Source organism: Meles meles, chromosome 1 (genome assembly GCF_922984935.1).
Source record: "Meles meles chromosome 1, mMelMel3.1 paternal haplotype, whole genome shotgun sequence".
NCBI lineage: Eukaryota > Metazoa > Chordata > Mammalia > Carnivora > Mustelidae > Meles > Meles meles.
The window spans coordinates 198,770,320-198,790,905 of NC_060066.1; the positions used below are offsets into that span (position 1 = coordinate 198,770,320).

The 20,586-nt window shown below is 53.9% G+C and overlaps 1 protein-coding gene across 1 annotated transcript in view; it reads left to right on the forward strand.

Moving 5' to 3' along the window:
- Positions 1-8,817: 8,817 nt before the first annotated feature.
- The window catches only part of RUNX3 (RUNX family transcription factor 3), a 60,441-nt gene continuing 48,672 nt past the window's right edge, over positions 8,818-20,586 (forward strand). The window contains exon 1 of the mRNA XM_046016696.1: positions 8,818-9,306. Coding sequence (XP_045872652.1) covers positions 9,249-9,306 — 58 coding nt within the window. The 5' untranslated portion in view covers positions 8,818-9,248. The remainder of the gene's footprint in view (positions 9,307-20,586) is intronic.

A 20,586-nucleotide genomic window follows, 5' to 3' on the forward strand; every position in this document is an offset into this window, starting at 1 on the left:
TGGTAAAGAGAGGGCCAGACAGATGGGAGCTAAATCGTCTTCCCTGGTGGAAGGTCAACAGGTAATGCCTAGAAATGAAGAATCACAATGAGCTTGGTAAGCATGTTTTTTGGAGAGATAGAGTAAATACTAAAAGGAGCAGTTAAAGGAATTGGAAATGGTTTCTCTAAGAAGTGAAAAGGAAAGTCTTTTAGAAACATTTGACTATTTAAACTATGAGCATTTATAACTTTGAAAAAAATAAAAGCTAAAATAAAAATAAAAAGACAGACAAAGCAGTCTTCTCTGGTGGAAATGATGGTGAGAACAGACTCCCCCTTCCCCCATTCAGCCTAATCCCTGGTACATCCCTCCTCAGGGTCACCCCAAGGTATTGCCTACCAGGGGTTCCACCAGACACTATTTAAAAACCAAGGGCTAACAGTGGAAGCATGGACAAGGGAATCTCAGGCCCTGGGACAAGTGGTGGGGGAGTGATCTTGAACCCCACCAACTGTGCCAACACATCAGTTTCCTGATGTCCTGGTAGTTTAGAAGGGTTGAGAGCAGATACAGATGAAGGCAAGCGTGTAAAACAGTGACTCCTTGCCTACGAGCACCAAGAGATGCTTTAGAAATCATCTGTCCAGTTGAATAGACAGTTCCCCTATAGGAGAGGTTGGCCTGAGGGTGTTTTCTGGCCTTGAGTGAACTTTGCCCAGGGGAAGAATTGAGAACTGTTGGGGAGTCATCATTCGTAGAACAACCCTCAACCAAGGAGAGAGGAGACTTGGTGGATTCATACCCCGGCTCCCCCACCCTACAGAGTGGTTCCTCACTGTACTGCGGCTAAGTCTTCAGGGCATCCCCAAGGGCAGAGCTCCAGGTGCCCAGAATGGCTGCTTATTTCTGGTACCTTCTGTGGATGGGCTACCTCCCCTTCCTTGTGTCACTCTCCCTTCCCTCACTCCTGCTTCCCGGGGTCACTTCCCAGATACACTGCTTACACATATTCCTGTCTGTCTACAGGGGAACTGAAACGAGGACAATGATCTCACCCCCTCCCTCCACCGATGAGGAGAAATGATCCAGGGAAGGAAAGGAATTTGTTTGATTTTACACAGCAAGTCCCTTGCAGAGTCTGACATCACAGAAAGAGCATCAGGCTATGAGTCACTGGATATAGATCTTGGCCTTAGCTGCGTGGCCTAGGGCAAGTTCCTGTCCCTCTCTGAGCCTGGTTTCCCTAAGTGTCAGCCCCAGCCTGTAACCTCACTGACTACAGGGGCTTTCTCCTCGCCTCAGAAAGCCCCTCTCCCTGCAACGCTACCTCTTATGTATAGAGGATTAAAGCGCCCTAGTTTAAAGACAAGAAAATGCACACACACAGCGACAAGGAAGCCACAGGCCTGGATGGTAGCTAATTCTCTCATTTCCTTGAGGGTTGCTGAAATTCCTGGGATGCTGGATCGGTGGCATACGAAATGCCCCACCATTTCCCAACCACATAATGACATCCCCCCCTTCCTTTTGCCTAGGTCAGCAAATCTGCTGGCCGGCACACCCCTGCAAATGGGGTCATTATGATGGAGAAGGGGAGAGAGGAGGGGAGCTAGATAGAGGGGGGGAAGAACACTTAAGACCAGATCAGTTTTTAAACGTTACAAGCTGATCTTGGCTTCCCCTGGGGTCCGGCCCTCAGGGGTTAGGAGTTGGGGGCTGGGGGTAGGGTGGGAGGTAGGAAGGGGCAGAAAAGGCTTCCGGAATTCCAACTCCACGTCTTCCGTATCCACAAGCACAAAGAGTCCCTTTATCTCTGGATCTCAGTTTCCTTCTCAGTACAATGAGAGTACCTCCCCTCCCCCCACACGCACCCCACTTGTTGGAGAAGTAACCGAGGTCCCAGGTGTCTGGAAGCAAGGGCCCATGGTCGGAGAGCCTGGTCATGAACCCTGACCTTACCATTTCGTATCCAGGTTATTCGGAGCAAGTTCATCTGTTTTTCTGAGCCTCTTCTTCTCAGCTGTAAAATGAGACTAACTAAATCATGGTGAAATGGGGCTGTGGGGTTCAAATCCTCGTTCCACGCCTCTGAGCCGAACCTGAGCAAGTCAGGGAACCTCTCTGAGTCTCAAGATCCTTATCTGCTCGATGGTCAGATTACCATGAGAATTAAGTGAATTAATTGTCAGAAGCTTCTTGGAAGAATGCCTGGCCCATGGTAAGCCCTAGTTTATGATTATTGTCATGGTTATTATTATCGGGTTTGTGGGGAGACTGTGCGAGAGGAACGGGGGAACGGGGTGGGGGGCACAGGACTGGCCCAGACAAGATCACTGAATGGGAATGGAGGAGCCCCGGGCAGGAGTGCCCAACCTGTGGCCCTCCGAGGTCCCCCTCAGCCAGCCCTGCGGGTGGGGGCACCCTTCCTGCCCACCCGTTTGAGGAGTGCCTGCCTCCCGCCCCTTTGTGGTCACACAGAGCTGTCCCTCAGCAGGTCTAGGCCCCTGGCAGAGCTCTTTGATGCTAAAAATAGATTTTTCCACCGAAACACTCAGAGAAAGATGGTTTTATGAGCCAAAAGGGGCTGCAGTTTGGGGTTTTCTTTCTTCCTTTGAGGGGCCTGGGACACGGAGCAGGGACAACATCTTATGGGCAAGATTTTCCAGGTCTCGAAGGAACGCGAGAGGCCTTGAGGCTGACCAGCGTCTCAGGGAGGATGTGCTGTGGCCGGAGTGACCTCTCCAGCATGCCCTATCCTGCAGCCTGGGACCGAGGGAGGCTCAGGCAGCCCTCTGCTGGGGACAGTCCCTAGCTGCCGGGAGAGTCAGGGCCTCTCCCAGCAGGGCCTTGGTGAGATTGGGTGGTGGGAATCTGCTGGGGGCCCCAAGAACCAGGGGTAGGCTGTGAGTCAGTCCCGTGTCCCCTCGGACCACCAGCTCTGTCCTCCTCTCCCTATCCCCCCCCCACCCCTGTGGCTGCCCAGGGCTCTCAGACCCTTAGCAGCTTCCCCTGCCAAGTGTCTGTCATATGCCCTTCCCGGGGGCGCCCCCTCACCTGCACACCCCGGGAAAGAGGGGCATTGGAGTTTCCCCATTTTACAGGTGAGGCTGGTGAGGTGCTGATAGGACCAACGGACGTCCCACATGATGACTCAGAAACCCAAAGCCGGGGTCCAAACTGGCTCTTCTGCCTCTAAGTCCCAAGCACGTGGACTTCCCCCGAGCAGACCTGAGGGAGAGAAGGGACATCAAGGGGTTCGGGGGACATGGCAACAGCGTGTGTGCAGTTGAGTTCCCTTCTCATCACGTGACTGTGTGAGGCCCTTCCTTCGGGAGCCTCGGTGTCCCCGGCTGTGAAATGGGGAGAACCACCTCTGCGGGGTCTGCCTGGTTGGCTTTGTGCAAAGGTGGTCGTGGGATGGGGGATGGAGGAGCAGCGGAGATCCTTTAGTTGAGGTGGGGGGACGCTCTCCCCAGAAAGAGAGGTGATGGCCCCATCTGGGGTGGAATTCAGCCTCCATTCTTCTCCCCCAGATGGCCAGCCCCGCTGCGGGGCTCCCCTGCTCCCGCGCCCAGTCATGTCTGCCTTTGTAACACAGGACTTAGGACTAACCGGTATCTGGACCCAGAGGGGCACCCGTGGTGGAATTTCAGGCAGGAGGAAAAGCTTTGAGTAGAGCTGCTGGGTCCTTGGTGAGGCAGATGCTGTGGCTAAGGACAGTCATAAAGTCCTCCGGGACACCGAACCTATGGGACCAAGCAGCTGCCCCTGGCGTGGCCCTGAGGGATCCAGCACAGGGGGGCCTGGGAGACAGGGGCTAATGCAGAAAGGGGGAGGAGGACAGGGAGGGGTTTGGTCCTGAAGGGGGCACCATGAGCAGTTTTTTTAAACAAACAACAGGAAAGAGAGAGGCTGAGGGCGGGGAGAGGAGAAGGAGCCCAGAAAGCAAGTGGTGGGCAGGCTGGAGTTGAATCCTGCTTCATCCACCTGTAAAGTGGTGACCGTGGCAGGTCTCTTCGCCTCTTTGACTGGTCCCCTGGAAACTGGGCATGGTTGGCTAGTCTGAAAGGCCACCATTGGAGACACTGTACATAAAGCTCTCGGCATACCTCCTGAGTGGTTGGTTCTTAGCTGCGGACCCTTTGACTTTAGCCTGGGTATCCTGGCTCCTGGGTGGGCTGCGTGGCCCGAAGACCTCACCCTCTACCATGAACATGGGTCTACGCTAGAGCAGGGTGTAGACCTGGCTGGGGTTGGAGGGAATTGGGGAGGGGGCCGGGGGAAGCTTATCTTGATATCTCCCATGCGGGAGCCTGAAGGTGGAGAGCCCTGGGCAGCCTGCAGCCCGTGTCACACTCCAGCACCTTCCCCGAGCCCAGCACTCTGATTTGCTGGTGGAAAGGCAGAATTTGAACTCAAAGACCAGTGCCTGCCTCAATTCTGCTGCCCTTTTCATCCAAGCTGACTCCTAGAGGCTAGAACTTGGGGGTTAATCCCTGGAATTGGTCTTTTCTTCATCAGAAAATTGAAGAGAGCCACGCCTGTCCTGCAGGATATTGGGAAGGCCCCATGAGTGCCGGAGTGCGCCATCTTTCTGAAGTTCCTAGATGGGTCCAGCAGCCAGTTCTCACGATCGGTGGCATCTCTCCCCAGTCACTGTAACCCAGTGCTGCACACTGGTTGAGAAAACAGATTTTATCACCGTTCATAGTAGGTACTTTCTTAACTAATCTCCATGTAACCAACTCGTGTGGTTCACTGACATTACCGGTGTTGTAGACCAATCGATCCCCTTGGCTAGCAGATTCCTTGCTGGAATCCACACCTTCTGCTCCGACCAACCCACTGAGCTGTCAACTTCGCAAACATCGGTTGGGTTTGTTCTCAAACCCATTGATGCCAGTTGGGTTTCCATGGTTACAAAACTTCATTGGATATTACGCCAGTGTGGGGCCATTTTGCCCTCAGTTTCATTCTACCCCCTTCCGCATTAGGCTCTGTAATGCTGGGCTCTGGTTCTATTAAGTCAGCTGGGAGGCACTGGGAGGAGCTTAAAGGATGGGAGGAAGAGAGAGCCCCTTTGTTATTTGTCTCAGGGGCATTGCCATAGCGGCTGAGTCCTCTCTGTGTCTCCAGCAAATGCTACTCTGTTCTACTGCGCTTCTGCTTCCGCAGGTGGGGGAGGGCATGCTGGCAACACCGCCTCTCCCTGCGTCTCTCTCGCCAAAGGGTGGCAGTGGCTTCCTGCCGCGGCTGATCGCGGGGGTCCTCACCATCATGGTTTCGCTTCTCAGCTCTTCCATCGCCTGCACTGCCAATAACCCTCCAGTTAACTTTCCTCTGTTTGCCATAGGCTTCTGTTTTCCTGATTGGACCCTTACTGAGAGCAAGACAATGTTACCAATGATACAATGTAAAACAGGAGTGTCTCTTTCTAGGAAACTAGGTTGAACACCTCGGAAAGACTTGGCCAAGGCAAGGTGCTAAGAATAAATTGAATTTGGTATAGGTGGGGCATGATAAAATATTGGGGGAAATAGTAAAATCTAGATTCTCCTCGATGCGGATTGCTTCGTCGGTATCTTTATACTCACATGCCACTTCAAAGAAGCCCAAACCAGAAGTGGCAGGAGATGCCTCCGGGGCTGGCTTAAGCCAGAAGACCAAGATGAAGACCATTTAATGCACATTTATAAGCTTAAAGTTAAAATAAAAGGTTTATGGCACGTAAATACTATTTTTTATTTATTTGACAGAGATCACAAGTAGGCAGAGAGGCAGGCAGAGGGGGGTGGGGTGGGGAATGCAGGCTCCCTGCTGAGCAGAGAGCCTGATGTGGGGCTCCATCCCAGGACCCTGGGATCATGACCTGAGCCGAAGGCAGAGGCTTTAACCCACTGAACCACCCAGGCGCCCGTAAATACTCTTTTTTAATGATTCCCTTCCTCAACCAGATTTCTAGAATAACCTGATCTGATTGGTTCAGAGGCCACTGTGGTATCAGATGTTTTTTTCCGTGGAGAACAAGAGAAAACCCAGCAGCCTGCTGCATGCTGGGAGAGAGCACAGTATGAGCTAAAGGAGGGAATTCCAAGAACTGGGCAACTACTATATGCCAGGTGCACTCCTAATATTTTCTCACTTAATCCCTTTTTGCAATTGCGAGAAGCAGGGGCGGCCATTGGCCCCATCTTATAGGCAAGGAAGCCAGCTCAGCAAAATAAATCCTCTGGCCCACCATCTCACAGCTTCAGGAGTATTCCAAAGTCAAGCCTCAGGAATGTCCTTTTTGCTTCTCCAGCAGCCCCCAGGGGTTCATTCAGGCTGGCACATGCTTCTGAGGGGGCATGCGGGGATCAGAAGGCTCCTGAAGGATGGACCCAACCAGGTACCCGGTCAGCATTCGCTGCCTTGCCCCAGGAACACATTAAGCCGCCTGCTGCGTAGATGTGCTCCCAGGCCCGTAACAACCCCCTGCGCCTCCTCCTGTTCCTGGGCCTGGACTCTGCTTCCCGGGGAAGCTGAGGGGATGTCCCTCAGGCGGACCAAGTTACTGATTATTCTAGGGGGACTCGCTTTGACACATGGAAAAAACAGCGAAGTGTGTTAGGGTGGGCTGTTAGAAACTGGAGGTGGTGTTGGTGGATCGGAAACAGCTCCTGGGCTGGGAAGCAGGGGGCCAGGGTTCCACTGACTCACAGGGTGCCCCTCGAGGGAACCTCAGTTTCCACTTCTGTCAAAGAGGGTCTTTCCTGCCATGTCTATCTCTGATCTGTTTCATATAGACTCCAAATGGAACCAGGAGGTCAGGGCCCCTCAGCAGGCACCATGTGCCACTGAATCAGACAGCCCTGCCCAGGCCGGGCCAGCTGGTTGGCTCACAGTGGGGGCCGTCTGTCGTCCTATGTGACCGATGCTTCTTTACCTGTGCCTACTCATAACAGACCCCAAACTGCGTCACGGAGACTCTGGCAAGGAAACAGTGTCTACGGTGCCCTCACCCGGTTGCCTGTCCCTCCGAGAAATGTGTAATCTCCATTTGACAGGGAAGGAAACTGAGGCCCAGAGAGGGGAAGTGACTTGCCCTAGGTCTTGTAGCTGGGATTCAGCAGAGCTGAGAGTGGAACTCAACTCTGACTCCAGAACCCTGTGGCTTTTACCATAAACCTGCTTCCTCCCCGGACAGATGACAACCCATCAACACTACCACCGCCCACTCGCCATTGAGGAACAAAAGACTGAGCCTTCACCAGGTTCCCAAGGAGGCACAGGCAGCAAGTTTCCAAGGGCGTACTGCTCCCTGGTGACCGATGTGGCTGCGGGCGGAAACCGGTCTCTGGGGGGCTGTGGACCAGCCCTTCCTCCTTCTGCGTGCCCATCCAACAGCGGCCCTCTGTTGGCCTTCAGAGACCCCCACGGGTGCAAGGATGGGTGCTGGGCCCTGGCTCCAAGCTCAGGCACCCTGAGAGAGGCCAGGGGGGCAGTCCCCGGGGGGCAGAGGGCTTCCCAAAGTCTCAGGACTGAGCCCAGAGGGCACGGCAGGGTGCTGTGGGTTACAGCAGAGGCCAAGCTGGTAAATCAGAGGTTGGTGTTCTAATCCCACTCACAATACTCTGTGGCCTTGCACAAGCTGACTTCAGCATCCTGGGCCTCAGTGTCTGACCTATGAAATGGGCAAGTAGAGCTTACAAGGGAAACTGTGAAAGCCACCACCCTGCATGCCCCCCCACCCCCCGACTCTGGCCCTCACCTGCCCAGGGGACACTCTGGGGACAGAGTGTAGGATTGAATCATTTCCCATGTCTTTTCTACTTTGGAGTCCCTCTGAGCCTTGAACCTTCTGGGACATGAAGGATTCCAAAAGTGCCCTAATAAAAGGTAATGTTGGGGGTGTGTTTGTGGGGGGGAGAAGGAGGAGACAGCCATGGAGGCAGGAAAGCCCAGGTACACTCTGCTAAAACGGAGAACCCCGAGGAGATGAAAGTGGGCAGCGTGAGCAAAGGGCCTTGAACGCCAAGCTCAGGGCTCGGAACCTGAGCTCCGCAGCGGGCTCCTCGGCACAGATGGCCCTGCTGCCAGCTTTCACGAGGGAGGCCTCCGCGGGCAGGCCGCACTGGGGTGATGCCACTTCGAGTGTTTCCCTTTGTGTTTAATCCCAGCTGCCGTGAAATCCCCCCGAAGTGCCACACATGTGGACTGTTCCCTGGCAGCCGTGGTGGCGGACCGTGGCCGGGTGTCAGCCGCAGCCCCGGGGGGGAGGGCATGGCGAGGAGCCCTACCACCCGCTGGTGGGTCTGGTAAGGGCCCCAGGGGCTTCCAGCCCGCCCAGGCCAACACTGGCCTTAATTAAAAATGAGTCTCCTTTACAGGATCCAAACCACCGCCCAGCCACCCCCTCCGACTGCTTTCAGTTCTGCTCCCGGGCCGCGTGCTGAGGCCACAAATAAAAGCCATCACTTTTTTTTTTTTTCCCTTCTCTTTCTCTTTCCTTCTTTCCTTCTCTCTCTCTCTCTCTCTCTCTCTCTTTTCTTTTTTTCCAAAAAGAGAGAGAGGCAGCCACAGAATCTTCTAAGAGGCCGTGACATCACAGCCCAGGTGACCCCGGCCCAGCCAATGGGCCAAGGCCGCGAGCTGGCTTCTTGCATCCTGTGAGCTGAGGTTGGGTTGACACTGTGAAGGCCTAGTCCCTCAACCACAGAACCACAGGGCCAGGCCCTCAGCCGCCTTCAGGGCCCTGCGCGGGAGCTGGTTGGCTCCTGGTCCTCCCCACCCCCGGGCCGCCCTCGCACCCACTGGAGCCCGGGCTCTGTCAGGGGCGAGCCTCATTCATTCATTCCCCGTGGCGCTGATGCTGGGCCTGGCTCTGCTCTCACTGCCCAGCGAGCTCCTCCGCCCTGGCTGCCGAAGTCTCCTTCCCGCCATCTAATGATACACTCTGCATACGCTTCTGTTGAAAATTTGTGGCTAGACATTCCTGTGGGACTGGGAATCCAAATTCTTGGGTACAAACAGAAACTTACTTTCCTTGGGGATTTTTTTTTCTCTCTCTCGCTCACACACACACTCTCGCGTTCTTTCCTTTTTTCTTTTTCGTAGCAATAGGGGAAAAAAAGAGACAAAACAAAAAAACAAACAAAAAGCGACACCACTACCCCCCCCCTTTTATTTTCAAAAAGTAACAAGGAAAAAATAAAACAAGAGCCAACCAAGTCAATCCCAAGCCAACCCCCGGAAGGTCTGATTTCTCGCCTTCCTCAGAGAGGGGCATGGCATCGAACAGCATCTTCGATTCCTTCCCGACCTACTCGCCAACCTTCATCCGCGGTGAGTAACAATTGCCCAGGGTCCTGGGCTGATCCTTTTGGGTGGGGAGCTGTGGCCAGGCCCCGGACCGCGTCCCTCCACCGACCACCCAGGCTGCCTTCAAGTGCACGGCCTGCCTACCTATGTCGGCTGACTCCTGAAAGCCTGAGGTGGGAAGAGGGGTTGGTGGCCTCCGTGGTCTCCTGGAGTGGACTTTTGTGGGACTTTTATCCTCAGCTGGTGGGGACAGTAAGTGGTGGGGGAAATGGACGCCGCAAGACCTCAGCGGCCAACCTCGAAGGGTCCTGAGGTGGTGAGGACGTGGAAGGTGTTCCTGTGACCTGAGGCTTCCTGCCTCACTGACGGGGCTCCGGGACCCTGCCACCCCGTAGCCCCTGGCCCACGCAGGGGGCTCGGAACCTCCACCTGAGCTCAGGCAGACGCAGGCTCCGGGACACACTCAGGTCTCCTAGAGCCAGGCCAGCTTCTGCCAAGAGCCATGAATCTGGAGATCTTTCTGAGGATTTCTCCCAGGCTTTCCAAGTCATCCTGGGCCGCGGGAAGCAGAGGGAGGAGAAGGAGGCTACAGGCGTTTGTGGAGATCTTACATAGCTCTGGGATGTAGGAAACTGGCTGAGCGTCGGGGAAGCAAGCCTGGGGAAGTTTTACAGACTCCGCTGCAGGGGAGAAGAAAGTGTTTCTAGGTGGCTCTTGCCTCTATTCATGGCCTAAAGCGACCCAGAGTTTTGGGCTCTGTCCTTCAAAATAGAGAGGGTTCCAGGATCCCCCACTTGGAAGCTCTGATGGAGGCTGGAACTCGGGGGGAGACTTTTCCTGCCTCTGCTGGATCTTAGGACTGATGAGCCCTGACCTCAGACATCCGCCGGCTACCTTCCTCCCCCTCGCCCCCCAGCAGGAGTTCAGATAGGGCTGTGACACCTGAGACTGGGGGGTCCAGAGGCCCTGAGCTTGAGTCCCCAGGTCTTGACTACCTCGCTCAGTGGCCTTAGGCAAGGAAGGTAACCTGTCATGGTCCCAAACGGAGAAGCTCTGGCTGTGGCATTCTGATCGTTTGAGGCTGGGGATGGGCTGGAGATGGGGGTAGTGCCTCGGGATTGTACACGGAGACTGGCTCTCCTCTAGAATAGAGGGGCTGAATGGAATCTAAAACTCCAAGGGTTGGGGGGGTGGTGAGGGGAGCTGGTGTTGCCTTTCTTCAGTTGAGGTGGTCAGCTGAGATACAGAAGATGGTCTGACTGTCTGTCTGCCTTTTAGCCCATCGGCCTGTCCCGCTGCCGGCTAACGGAGTGACTCAGAGCCAGTCCCTGGCAGGCCAGCTCCGGGCAGGGGCAGAGGCACATTTGGGTTCTTATTGTTTAAAGGTTTCTTCAAGGGCTTATCTGAGGTGGGACCCCTTCCTCCTCTCTGGGGAGAAGCTGAGGCAGGCTGTATGGCTGCAGATGGGGGCAGGGGGTGGGGGGCGAGCGGGGGGCGGCTGCCGTCCCTGAGGCGGATGCACTCCCGCCAAACCTGGTTGTGGCTGGTGACAAGCAACAGCCTCAGGTCTGGGAGCTGACAGCCGTGGCTCCTTCCTTCAAGCTGCTCCTATTATAACGCTATTCCCTTTGTAGTCCCCAGAGCTAATTAAAGGCAGTCTGTGGCAAGAAAATAAGAGTTTATAAAAACCATTTGCTGGGTCTTTGTAATCTGTGTTTCTCCCCCCATGAGCAAGATGGAGAAATGTAGGGTTTAAAACAAAGGAATCTGGGGAGACTGGACTAAGGGAGCTGCCGCCTAAGATGGGTTCCTGAGGCCGTGGAGAGGGCAGAGAACAGCTCAGAGGGCAAGTGAGAGGAGAGCTGGTGGCTTTGGGCCCCATATGCTCCCAGAGACAAAAGGCTGCTGGGCACAGCAGGCTGATTCCTGGTGGGCAGGGACATAGATGTGCTCTGTAAGCCAGGGTCCACGTAGACGGCTCCATGTCTGGGGTCTGAGGTGTTGGTCCATGCTGGCTGGCCCCGTCTCTCCTGCCCAGCTCCATTCCCCACGTCCTGCTTACAGCACACTTACTTGGGTGATCTGTCCTCCGAGAGTCACAGGGCTGCCGTTGCCGAGTCTGTCCCCAGAGAGAGTTAACCTTTGGGTGGTAAAATGCTGGGCTCCACACTGAGCCACGCTGGGTCATTAACCCGTTTTGAGCCACAGATCTTTCTGGAGCCTCAGAAAGCCTATAGAAGCCTTCTCAGAGTCACACTTTTTAAAGAGCATGAAACCAAATCTGAAGGACTGTGCAGGGAACCAGATCTGTGGAAATATGGTTATCAAGCTGTAAAAAAAGTAAGTGATGAGACTGTGACCTCATGCCTCTGTTGTGACGCACAGAGCGTAGGGAGCTCAGGAGCTCTAGCAACGGCCACCACACAGCGGTGACAAGCGAAAATGGCATTTCCAGATCCTCCGCCGCAGCCCTCACGACACGGAAGAACATCTGTGATTTCCACTGGGGACAAAATCATTGGGGCAGGAGACGCTGCGTTTTAATTGGAGGTTCGTGACAGGAAAGCTGCCCCACCTACCCACGCCAGAGCACAGCAGGACCTCCAGGCCTAGCCCCTCAGTAGGAGGGTGGCCAGGGGGAGGGGCATCCTCAGGACCCCAAACATGTGGATCTCCAAATCCCAAACGCACCTCAGTTTCCTAGGGAGAAGAGGACTAGGAAGAGAGCGGAGGGCGTGAAGTAGAGGGTGAGGAGGAAAGAAGACAAGAGTCAACCCAGACTGACAACAGAGTTCCAGGCACCAGAACAGAAGGAGAGAGAGGGCACGGGCACCTCCTGGGGCATCCCTAGGCCCCCAGTAATTCTCCGTTCTTCCCCCTCTTCCCCTGCCGGGACTAGCCCCTGGCAAAGGATATTTATTCCTTTTTTTGAGAAACGGAGACGCTGAGACCTAATGGCTCTGACTCAGACGTACTGCATGACGATGGGCAAGTCCCTTCCTCTCTTTGGGCCTCAGTTTCCCCATCTGATAAACACAGACAATGGCCCTGGGGATGACCAAGGGCCCATCCACAGCTCTATGGAAGGCCGGCACCCTTGTCCTAAACTGCCCGTGAGGCCCTTCTCTGGGGCGTCCCCCTCACAGCACACCCCTTAACCACACCCATGCAGGCAGTAGCTCTCCCTACTGGGATACCCTTCCGGGGAGGAAACGGGTCTGAACTGCAACACGTAGCATTCAGGAGAACCCGGGGAGGCAAAGGTTTCCACTTATCCAGTAATTCCACAAAAAATTCTCAGGGAGTGGAGCACGGGGATTCGAGTCCGGGCTCTGGAATCTGACTCTGCCCCTTGCTAACTATGTAGCCTGGAGCAAGTCATTTCACCTCTCTGTACCTGTTTCCCCATCAATAAAATGGGGATGATGATTAAACCGAACTCAAGGGACTCTGGAGAGAATTCAATGAGCAGGGTGCCTGGCACAGAGGACATCGCAAATAAACACCCTCATTCCTACAATTTCCATGAGGCTGGCCTTGTGCTGGGATCTCAGATGTGAGGGTGACTGGCTCAGGCTCTCTGCCCTTGAAGTGCTCGAGGTCAGGTGTGGAAAGAGATGAGGAAACTGAAAATTGCGCTGGGGTGTGATCGATATTTGGATTTATATTTGGAAAGACCAAAGAATGGGGGTCTAGAAGTTCAACGAAGGGGACTAGACTAGCCCCCCCGGGGATAGGGAGAACAATTCCCCTGGTGAAATGACATTCAGGCTGGTTTTGGTTGGGTGGAGAAGTGGCAGAGGGGGAAAGGAATTCCAGGAGAGAGAACAGCCTGGGGTAAATGTGTGGAGACAGGAATGAGATGACTCTGGGCACCCCCAGGGTGGCTGGAGTCCGCGGAAGTGGACGGACAGCCAGTGTGTTGGGCCACCCATCCCGCCAAGATCCTCTCAGCAGTGGTTGGGTAGTCGGCTGGCAGCTCCTCCTGTTAAGACACCCGGGAGAGACGGAAAATGGCCTCTCAGGTATGAGGCAGGCCTGGGTGGAGGCAGGGGGTGGACAAAATGGCACTGGGTAGTTTAGCCCCCATGGTCTGACTCAGAGGTCACCAGACAGGGAGGAAACTGTCCAGACTAAGGAGGTCAGTCACTGTCCTTTCCTAAGCCAACAACAGGGGACTCTCTTGGTTTTTACCCTGAAAGTCCCAGACCCCAGGCACCGCAGGACAGTGGGTCACCCTGAGTGGTGTGCCCATGGCAGCCTCCCCCTCCCCGCCAACCCTGGGAGCTGAGCGGACTGACCAGACGGACCGCCAGCCACCCCACGCCCACTATGGTGCTTACCTGGCGCCACGTCTGTTGGGCCCCTTTGACGGGGGCTCCCGAGGCCGCCCTGCACACCCCCGTCTCCCCAGGCCACCCTGTCTGTCCAAAGTGCCCCCCAGGGAGCCATTCCTGGGAGCCCCCCACCGGCCACAGGGTTTGGGCGGACATGAACCAGCCCCACACAGTGGGACTGTGTGTCCAGGCCTTACCCACGCCCACGACAGCAGCTGGCGGCCCCCAGCGGCCCCACTGGTCACATAGAGGGCCCATTGACGCCTGGGCCTTGAGGCTTGAGGTGGCCGCATCAAAGCTGAGGCTTACTTGGTTGCCTGAGGGAGTGGGGGAGGTTACGGAGGGGAGGGGAGCTGGGAGAAGGATGCCCCTGAGCAACAGGGCCTGAAAACCGGACCTTCCAGAAGGTTCTGAGAGGCAGGGGAGAGCAGCATCCTCTAATCTCAGCCGTCTTGCTTCTGAGCCAGTCCAGACTGCTCAGTAGGAGGGGAAACTGAGGCCTGGCCTCAGAGTTTGGCTGGGGGCAGGGGAAGGCCAGACGGCAGACCAATCTTTATTCCTGTCCCCTGGAAACGCCTTGTCTGCAGGACCATCCTCAAATCTGCCACCCAGAGTGTAGCTGGGGAATCTCGTCCCATCTTCAAAACTGAGCTCAAACACCCCCTCTGCCAGGAGTCTTCCCCAGGACCACCTGCCACCACCAAGGGGCCTTGGCCTCCTCCAAGCTCCCAGTCCCAGGGCCAGCCTTGGTGCCCACCTTAGTGCCCAGTACCCCGCCTTACTTGGTGGAAGTAAGGGGAGGGAGGAAGGAAGGAAGGAAGAGCTTTAGCTCCTAGTGGAGCCTGGGCCCTCTGTCATTGGCCTTGAAGTAGCCCCTCCCACAGGCAGCCCCCAACCCGCCCTGTGTAAGGGGTGGGCTCGGATGATTCTAGGAACTGGGCCTGGGGTGGGAGTGAGACCAGGTTGTACCTTGAGAAGTCATAAGAACCAGAAACAGTGAGCCAATGCAGGAAAATATTGGACCGGGCAGACAGAGAGCACCACTTCCTCACTAAATAGATGGGGAGACGGAGGTCCGAAGAGGAGTCTGGTCTTGTGTCAGGTCGAATCCAGCAGCAAGAAACCAAGTTTTCTTGTCTACCCAGTGACAACCTTCCACCTGGCACACAGTGTAGAAGTCAGGCTGACCAGGTCGGATCTGTTTAGCAGGCTACATGTTAATTCACCTCTCTGAGCTCAGTTTCCTCCTCTGTGCGATAGGGCTGGGAGCAGGGACCTCCAAGGGAGCTTTCCCGTAGTGAATGGGACCTGTCCTGGAGCCCCGTGCGTGGGCTGGCAGGCAGCAAGGGCTCACTGTCTTGTCTCCGGCTGGGCTGGGGCCACGCTCTGTGTCTCCAGTTTCATCACATGCCATGCCAGATGTTCCCACGTCTGGTTTTCTCAGGGCCGGAGAGGGGTAGGCATGGAGGAGACTGTAGAAGGACGGTGAGGCCCCTTGTCAAGGGCTCTCTGAGAGGGTGGTAGAGAAGAGGGTGTTCTTTAGGGACAAGGCAACATAAAATGTGGCTACAAGCCCAGGCTGTAGCCGGGCACTGCCACTTCCCCGCTGTGTGGCCTTAGACAAAGCGCTTCACCTCTCTGAGCTCAGTTTCGTCTTTAAAATGGGAGAACAAACAGTAGCCAATTCAAAGCTTGTTGGGTGGAATTTATATTATGTGCTTAATGGGGGTCTGGTGCAGAGCCAAGCCATCCATAAATGCTGGGGACTGTTGCTATTTAATGTCCCCTCCCCTGTGTCCTGGGCAGGAGTCTGTCTGACTCTAAGCGGGATAGGGAAAGTGAGACAGCTGCCTGTCTCATCTCAAGGCCCAGCTTACTGGCCGCCCCCCTGGGGTGCCTTCCCCTGTCCCATCCAGGCCTTGGGAGTGCCCTGCCCCACCGTCACTCACCATCACCGCCCCGCCTTGTGTGTGTCAAGAAGGACCACCCAGGGATTTTTGCTAAATGGCTAGAGGAAAGGGAGGATGAATGGGCAAGCGATTGAATGAACCAGGACTGACCAGCCTGGGAGGTTTCCAGCAGGGCCCCTCACTTCCCCCTTTGCCGGCTGGATCATTCTTTGAAACGCTTGCTGGTGGGAGCCCGAGTGCTCCTGTCCAATCGGCACCACAGGCGTGAAGGTTTAGGTTCCTCTTTGGGGTTTTCTTTTGCGTCTGGGAAGTGTTTTTGGCAAAAGGTTCAGACTTACATGTGGGCGGAAAGGGTGGATGCCCATAACTTACGATTTGCAGGGGTGACCAAAATCGCCCCCCTCAAAACGTCCTTCACTCTGTGACCTCGTGACCACAATTCCACTTGGAGCACTCAGCTGCTCTAGGGCACCCATCTGGATCCCTGTAGTCATGATACTTTGGCACCAGTAGGTCTGCTGGTCTGCTCACCTTTTTTTTTTTTTTCAAGTTTTTAATTATTTAGATAATCTCTGCACCCAACGTGGGGCTCGAACTCATGACCCTGAGATCAAGAGTCTCACGCTCCACGGCCTGAGCCAGCCAGGTGCTCACCTTAGTTGAGATGAGAGAGGCAGTTGGATGCAGAGCTAGTAGAAGGTATTAAGGGAAGGGGAAACTCTGAGCTCTCAGATGGAAAACAAGGTGAAATGTAGGGGGGTGGGGAGAAGAGGAAAGGTCCATTTTGGTCATACCCCTGCCTGAAACTTAGTTTGCCTGGGCACCAAAACCCCCACAGTCCCAGAAAGTGCCCCCCACGCTGAGAATTTCCCTGCAGTCCCCCCTCAGTGGACCTGAGTCCTGGTCCCTGCCCATGGAGGAAGGAGGTTGTTGCAAAGCCCCTGCCAGGGTTCTGCACACCCTCCTATTTTAGGTAGATCTATCTGGTCCAGGAAGGTTGGAGTGAGGAGCCCCGTGTTAGGAGTGTTGGGGGCCCAGAGGTCCTCTATGGAGCAGCCATATACCTTCCCAAAGAGGAGAGGAAGCCATCTCTGAGTGCAAGGCAGCTTTAGAAAAAAGACTGGAAGGAAAACACTCAAATGTTGTAGTTAATGCTGCATGGTACAATCACGGTAGGGAGCCTTTGTCCCTAATAATTTGGTGATTGGTGTTTTCTAAATCTTTAAACCCTGAGCTGCCAGCCCAGGACCTGCTGGTTACCCCTCTTCTCTCTTTCTCTTGCCAAATCACTGTGTCTGTCATCTTCCCCCTGGGCCTACCTCTTTAGGATGTAGAGGAAGGGTCTGCCCTGGGCTGGGCAGAACCGTGTACACAGCAGGTACTCAGGAAATGCATGCGGCTTACACTGTGATTCTAATCTGGAGACTGTATTCTTGGCATGCCAAGGATTTGGGACGTGATGAGGTCCAGTTGGCGCCGCTGATCTTCCAATGGATATTTATTAAGCATTGACTGTATGCATGCCACACACTGTCCTGGGAACTGGATATTCAAGAGCAAATGAAAGGCAAAGATCCCTAACCCCAACCCACCCCACCCCCCACCACCACCAGAGCCAAAGTTCTAGTGATAAGTGGAAAGAGTTTGCCTCTGGAAAATGCTCCAGGGAGATAGGCCAGCATCCCTCTGGTCTACGCCCTCCCTAACCATGTAAAATCTCAGCCTTCTGGGACTTCCATAAATGCTCCCATGACCTCATTAAATCTTCATCACAGCTATCCCTACCTCTGTTGCAGAAATGAATACATGAACAGACTCAGTGACGGTATGACTGGCTGAAAGTAGTTATTTAGGAGGAGAAAGGCAATGAGGAAGGGATATGGGAGCCGCATTCGCGGATGACTTACTGTATGCCAGGCCCTGTGTGGTCTTTGCATGAGTATCTCATTTCACTTCATCTCTACAGTAATCCATGCACTAGGAGTTATTGTTATTGTAGATGGGGAAACTGAGGCTCAGCAAAGGGACGGGACTCACCCAAGGTCATGCAGCTGGTAGCTGGTGAAGCCTAAATGCATGTGAGAATCTGTCTGTCCCCAAAGCCCGCCTGGCAAATCTCTTCCTTCTACCAGGCAGACATCTCTTCCTCCTGAAGGCCTGGGAACTTACCACTTCTTGGAGCCCTCCCTGACAACCCCAGGTGCTAAAGTGATTTATAGCCTCCTCTATTCAACCAACACACCTCTAGGCCCTTTTCAAACACTTCCAGAAGACTTCGCAGGAAGGGTAGAGTCTAAGATGAGTAGGTCTGGGAAGGAAGGAACATTGGTGGTCCAGGCAGAATTAATGGTATGGGTTAAGGGATGGATCTATGCCACATAGAACAGGTTTCTTAGAGATCAGAGAGCTTGTGGGTCTTGTAGGAAAGTTGAGGAGGAAGAGGCCGGAGGGGAGGTGGACCAGGCCGAGAGGTCGGGCATGGAGTACAGGGCAGGGAATCCAGGCAGGATCTAAGCTGGGCAGTGATGTGGGACAGAGCATCCCATGATGCACCAGGCCGCCTCTGAAATAGGCCAGCGTAGACGTGCACCTTAAGCATGGGTACGTGTGTGAACAGAGACCACAAGAGCCCTCCCGCGCCCACTTGCAAGCCCTATTTTTGTCACTCTCTAGGCACACGTCTGAGAGACCGAAGCATACTTGTTCTCAGGCACGTAGAGTGAGTGCTCCATGGATGGGCACGTCTGTGGTCTGAGGAGGACAAAGGCAATGATTCCGAGCAGTCAAAATGCGACCCATCCTGGGGAGAATCCCAGCACCGGTGCCGGTGACACACTTTGCAAGGCATAGCGCAAAAGGAAAATGCAGGGCCCCTGTACCAAAATCATCAGGAATTTCAGGATGGCAAGCCCAGAGCATTAAACCAAGCGTGGGGTTTTTCCAAGCAAGACACTGTGAGCTACTACGTGGCTTGGGTGTCCAGGAAGCCAGCCCTACCTAGAACAGCCCTAGACTGGGGGGCCCTGGGCCTGAGAAAAAACCTCTGTCTGCCTTTCCTAATTTGGTGTTTTATTCCTTGGACTTGTGCAGGCTCCCACTCTTCCTGAGTCAACAATTTAAGAAACACTGCTACTAACAAGTTAAGCCTCGGGTAAGATCATACCTTGAAGCTTTTAGAAGCAGCAAGAACTAATTAGGGAAAACACAAATCTATCAACACCCCTATCCCACTAGCATTTTATGTGGTAGATCTCCTGAAGGATCTAGGAAATTTGAAAATAAGCTATAATCGCAACACCCAGAGAAAACCGTTATCATGAGGTCTATATCCTTCGAGACTGTTTTCTGTGCGTCTGGTGTTTGTCTCTGGAGTATCTCTTCCCTCCGTGGATGAGGCCAGGCAGAGACATACAACATATCCAGGAAGCTCATCAGGAATGTTAATAGTCACGATGCATGTACATCGGGCTACGTCTAGGAAGAGACTAGAGCAGCTCTGTCCAATCAAACCTTCTGGGATGATGGAAATGTCCCAGGTCTGTGCTGCTCGATGCTGTAGCTCCTTGCCACATGTCCCTAAAATGTGCCCGCCCAGTCCACAACTAGCACAACTGAGGGACCAAATTTTTAATCTTATTTCATTTTTTTTTTAAAGATTTTTTTTTTATTTATTTGACAGAGAGAGATCACAAATAGGCAGAGAGGCAGGCAGAGAGAAAGGAAGGGAAGCAGGCCCCCTGCTGAGCAGAGAGCCCGATGCGGGACTCAATCCCAGGACCCTGGGATCATGACCAGAGCCGAAGGCAGAGGCTTTAACCCACTGAGCCACCCAGGTGCCCTCTTATTTCGTTTTCACATTATTTTAACTTAAATAGGCTCCTGGGCAAGATAGCTACCTTGTTGGGCCATGCAGATCAAGGAGGGAGTCGGCCTGAATGTTCACCCAGCTTTAGCGCTTGGAATGAGATTATGGCCTTTTTCTGTTTCCAACTCAGAATGTTTGAAAAATCTTATACACAGCAAGCATGGATTGCCTTTGTCATCAGGTGAAAAGTTACTAAAGATTTTTAGGTTTCTAATACATTCAGTGTATAGTTGGTGGGGGGGAAACACTTTAGATTTTTTTTTTTTTTTTGAACACTTTAGATTTTTAAAAAGCAAGTCACTGGGGAAGATTGCTCCTGGCAGAATGAAATCTATTTGTGCTTTTCCTATCAATGTTCAGAAAAAGAATGTGGGGTTCAGAATCAGAAGCTGTGGGTTTGTCTCCTAGATCAGCCAGTAGGCTGTGTGGTCACTTAACCTCCCTGAGCCTCAACTTCCTCATCTGTGAGATGGGGATAGCAACGCTACTGACCTCCCCAGGCTGCTGTGGGGACTGAACCAGACAGCAAAGGGAAGGGCACAGGGGACCCGAGCAGAGCAGCGAGGGAAGAGCTTTAGTGCAGATGACTTCTGCAGGGGTGGAACCCAGCCTCTCTGTGAGGGGCATTACTCACAGTTCTCGCTGGCTCGGCTCTGCCATTTCCTAGAAACCAGGAAATGAGGGGGGCATCTCCCACCGTGTGTTCGGCAGATGGTGTCAGGTGCTGAGCAGAAATAAAGGGGCTCTGTGACCAAACAAGAGTGGGGAAGAGTGTATCTAACCATGTTCGACAGAGTATTTTGCTGAAGGATTTTTCAGAGGCTGCAAAATGCTGGGGAACATGGGCTCCTCCTCGGGTTGGTGTGCCAAGGAACCCTCTTTGGGAAAAGCTGCTCCAGGGAGCTGTGTTCAGTCCACCCAGGCTACAGGCCCCATGGGGGCAGGGAGTTATTTTTTCAAGGACAGAGGACATTGTTCAAGACTTGAAAGAGAAATTAGCTGGATGCTCAGTGCAAAAGGGAAAAGTACAAAATTGGAATTCCTAAATGCATAATTGTCTAGGAAACAGAATTATAACAATTCAGCTCTGAAATGGTTAGGATATTAGCAGCAAACACTGACATATAGCTCTTACTTGTGCCAGGCGCAATGCGCTTTCCACACGTCTGCTCACTGAATCCTCACGACCCTA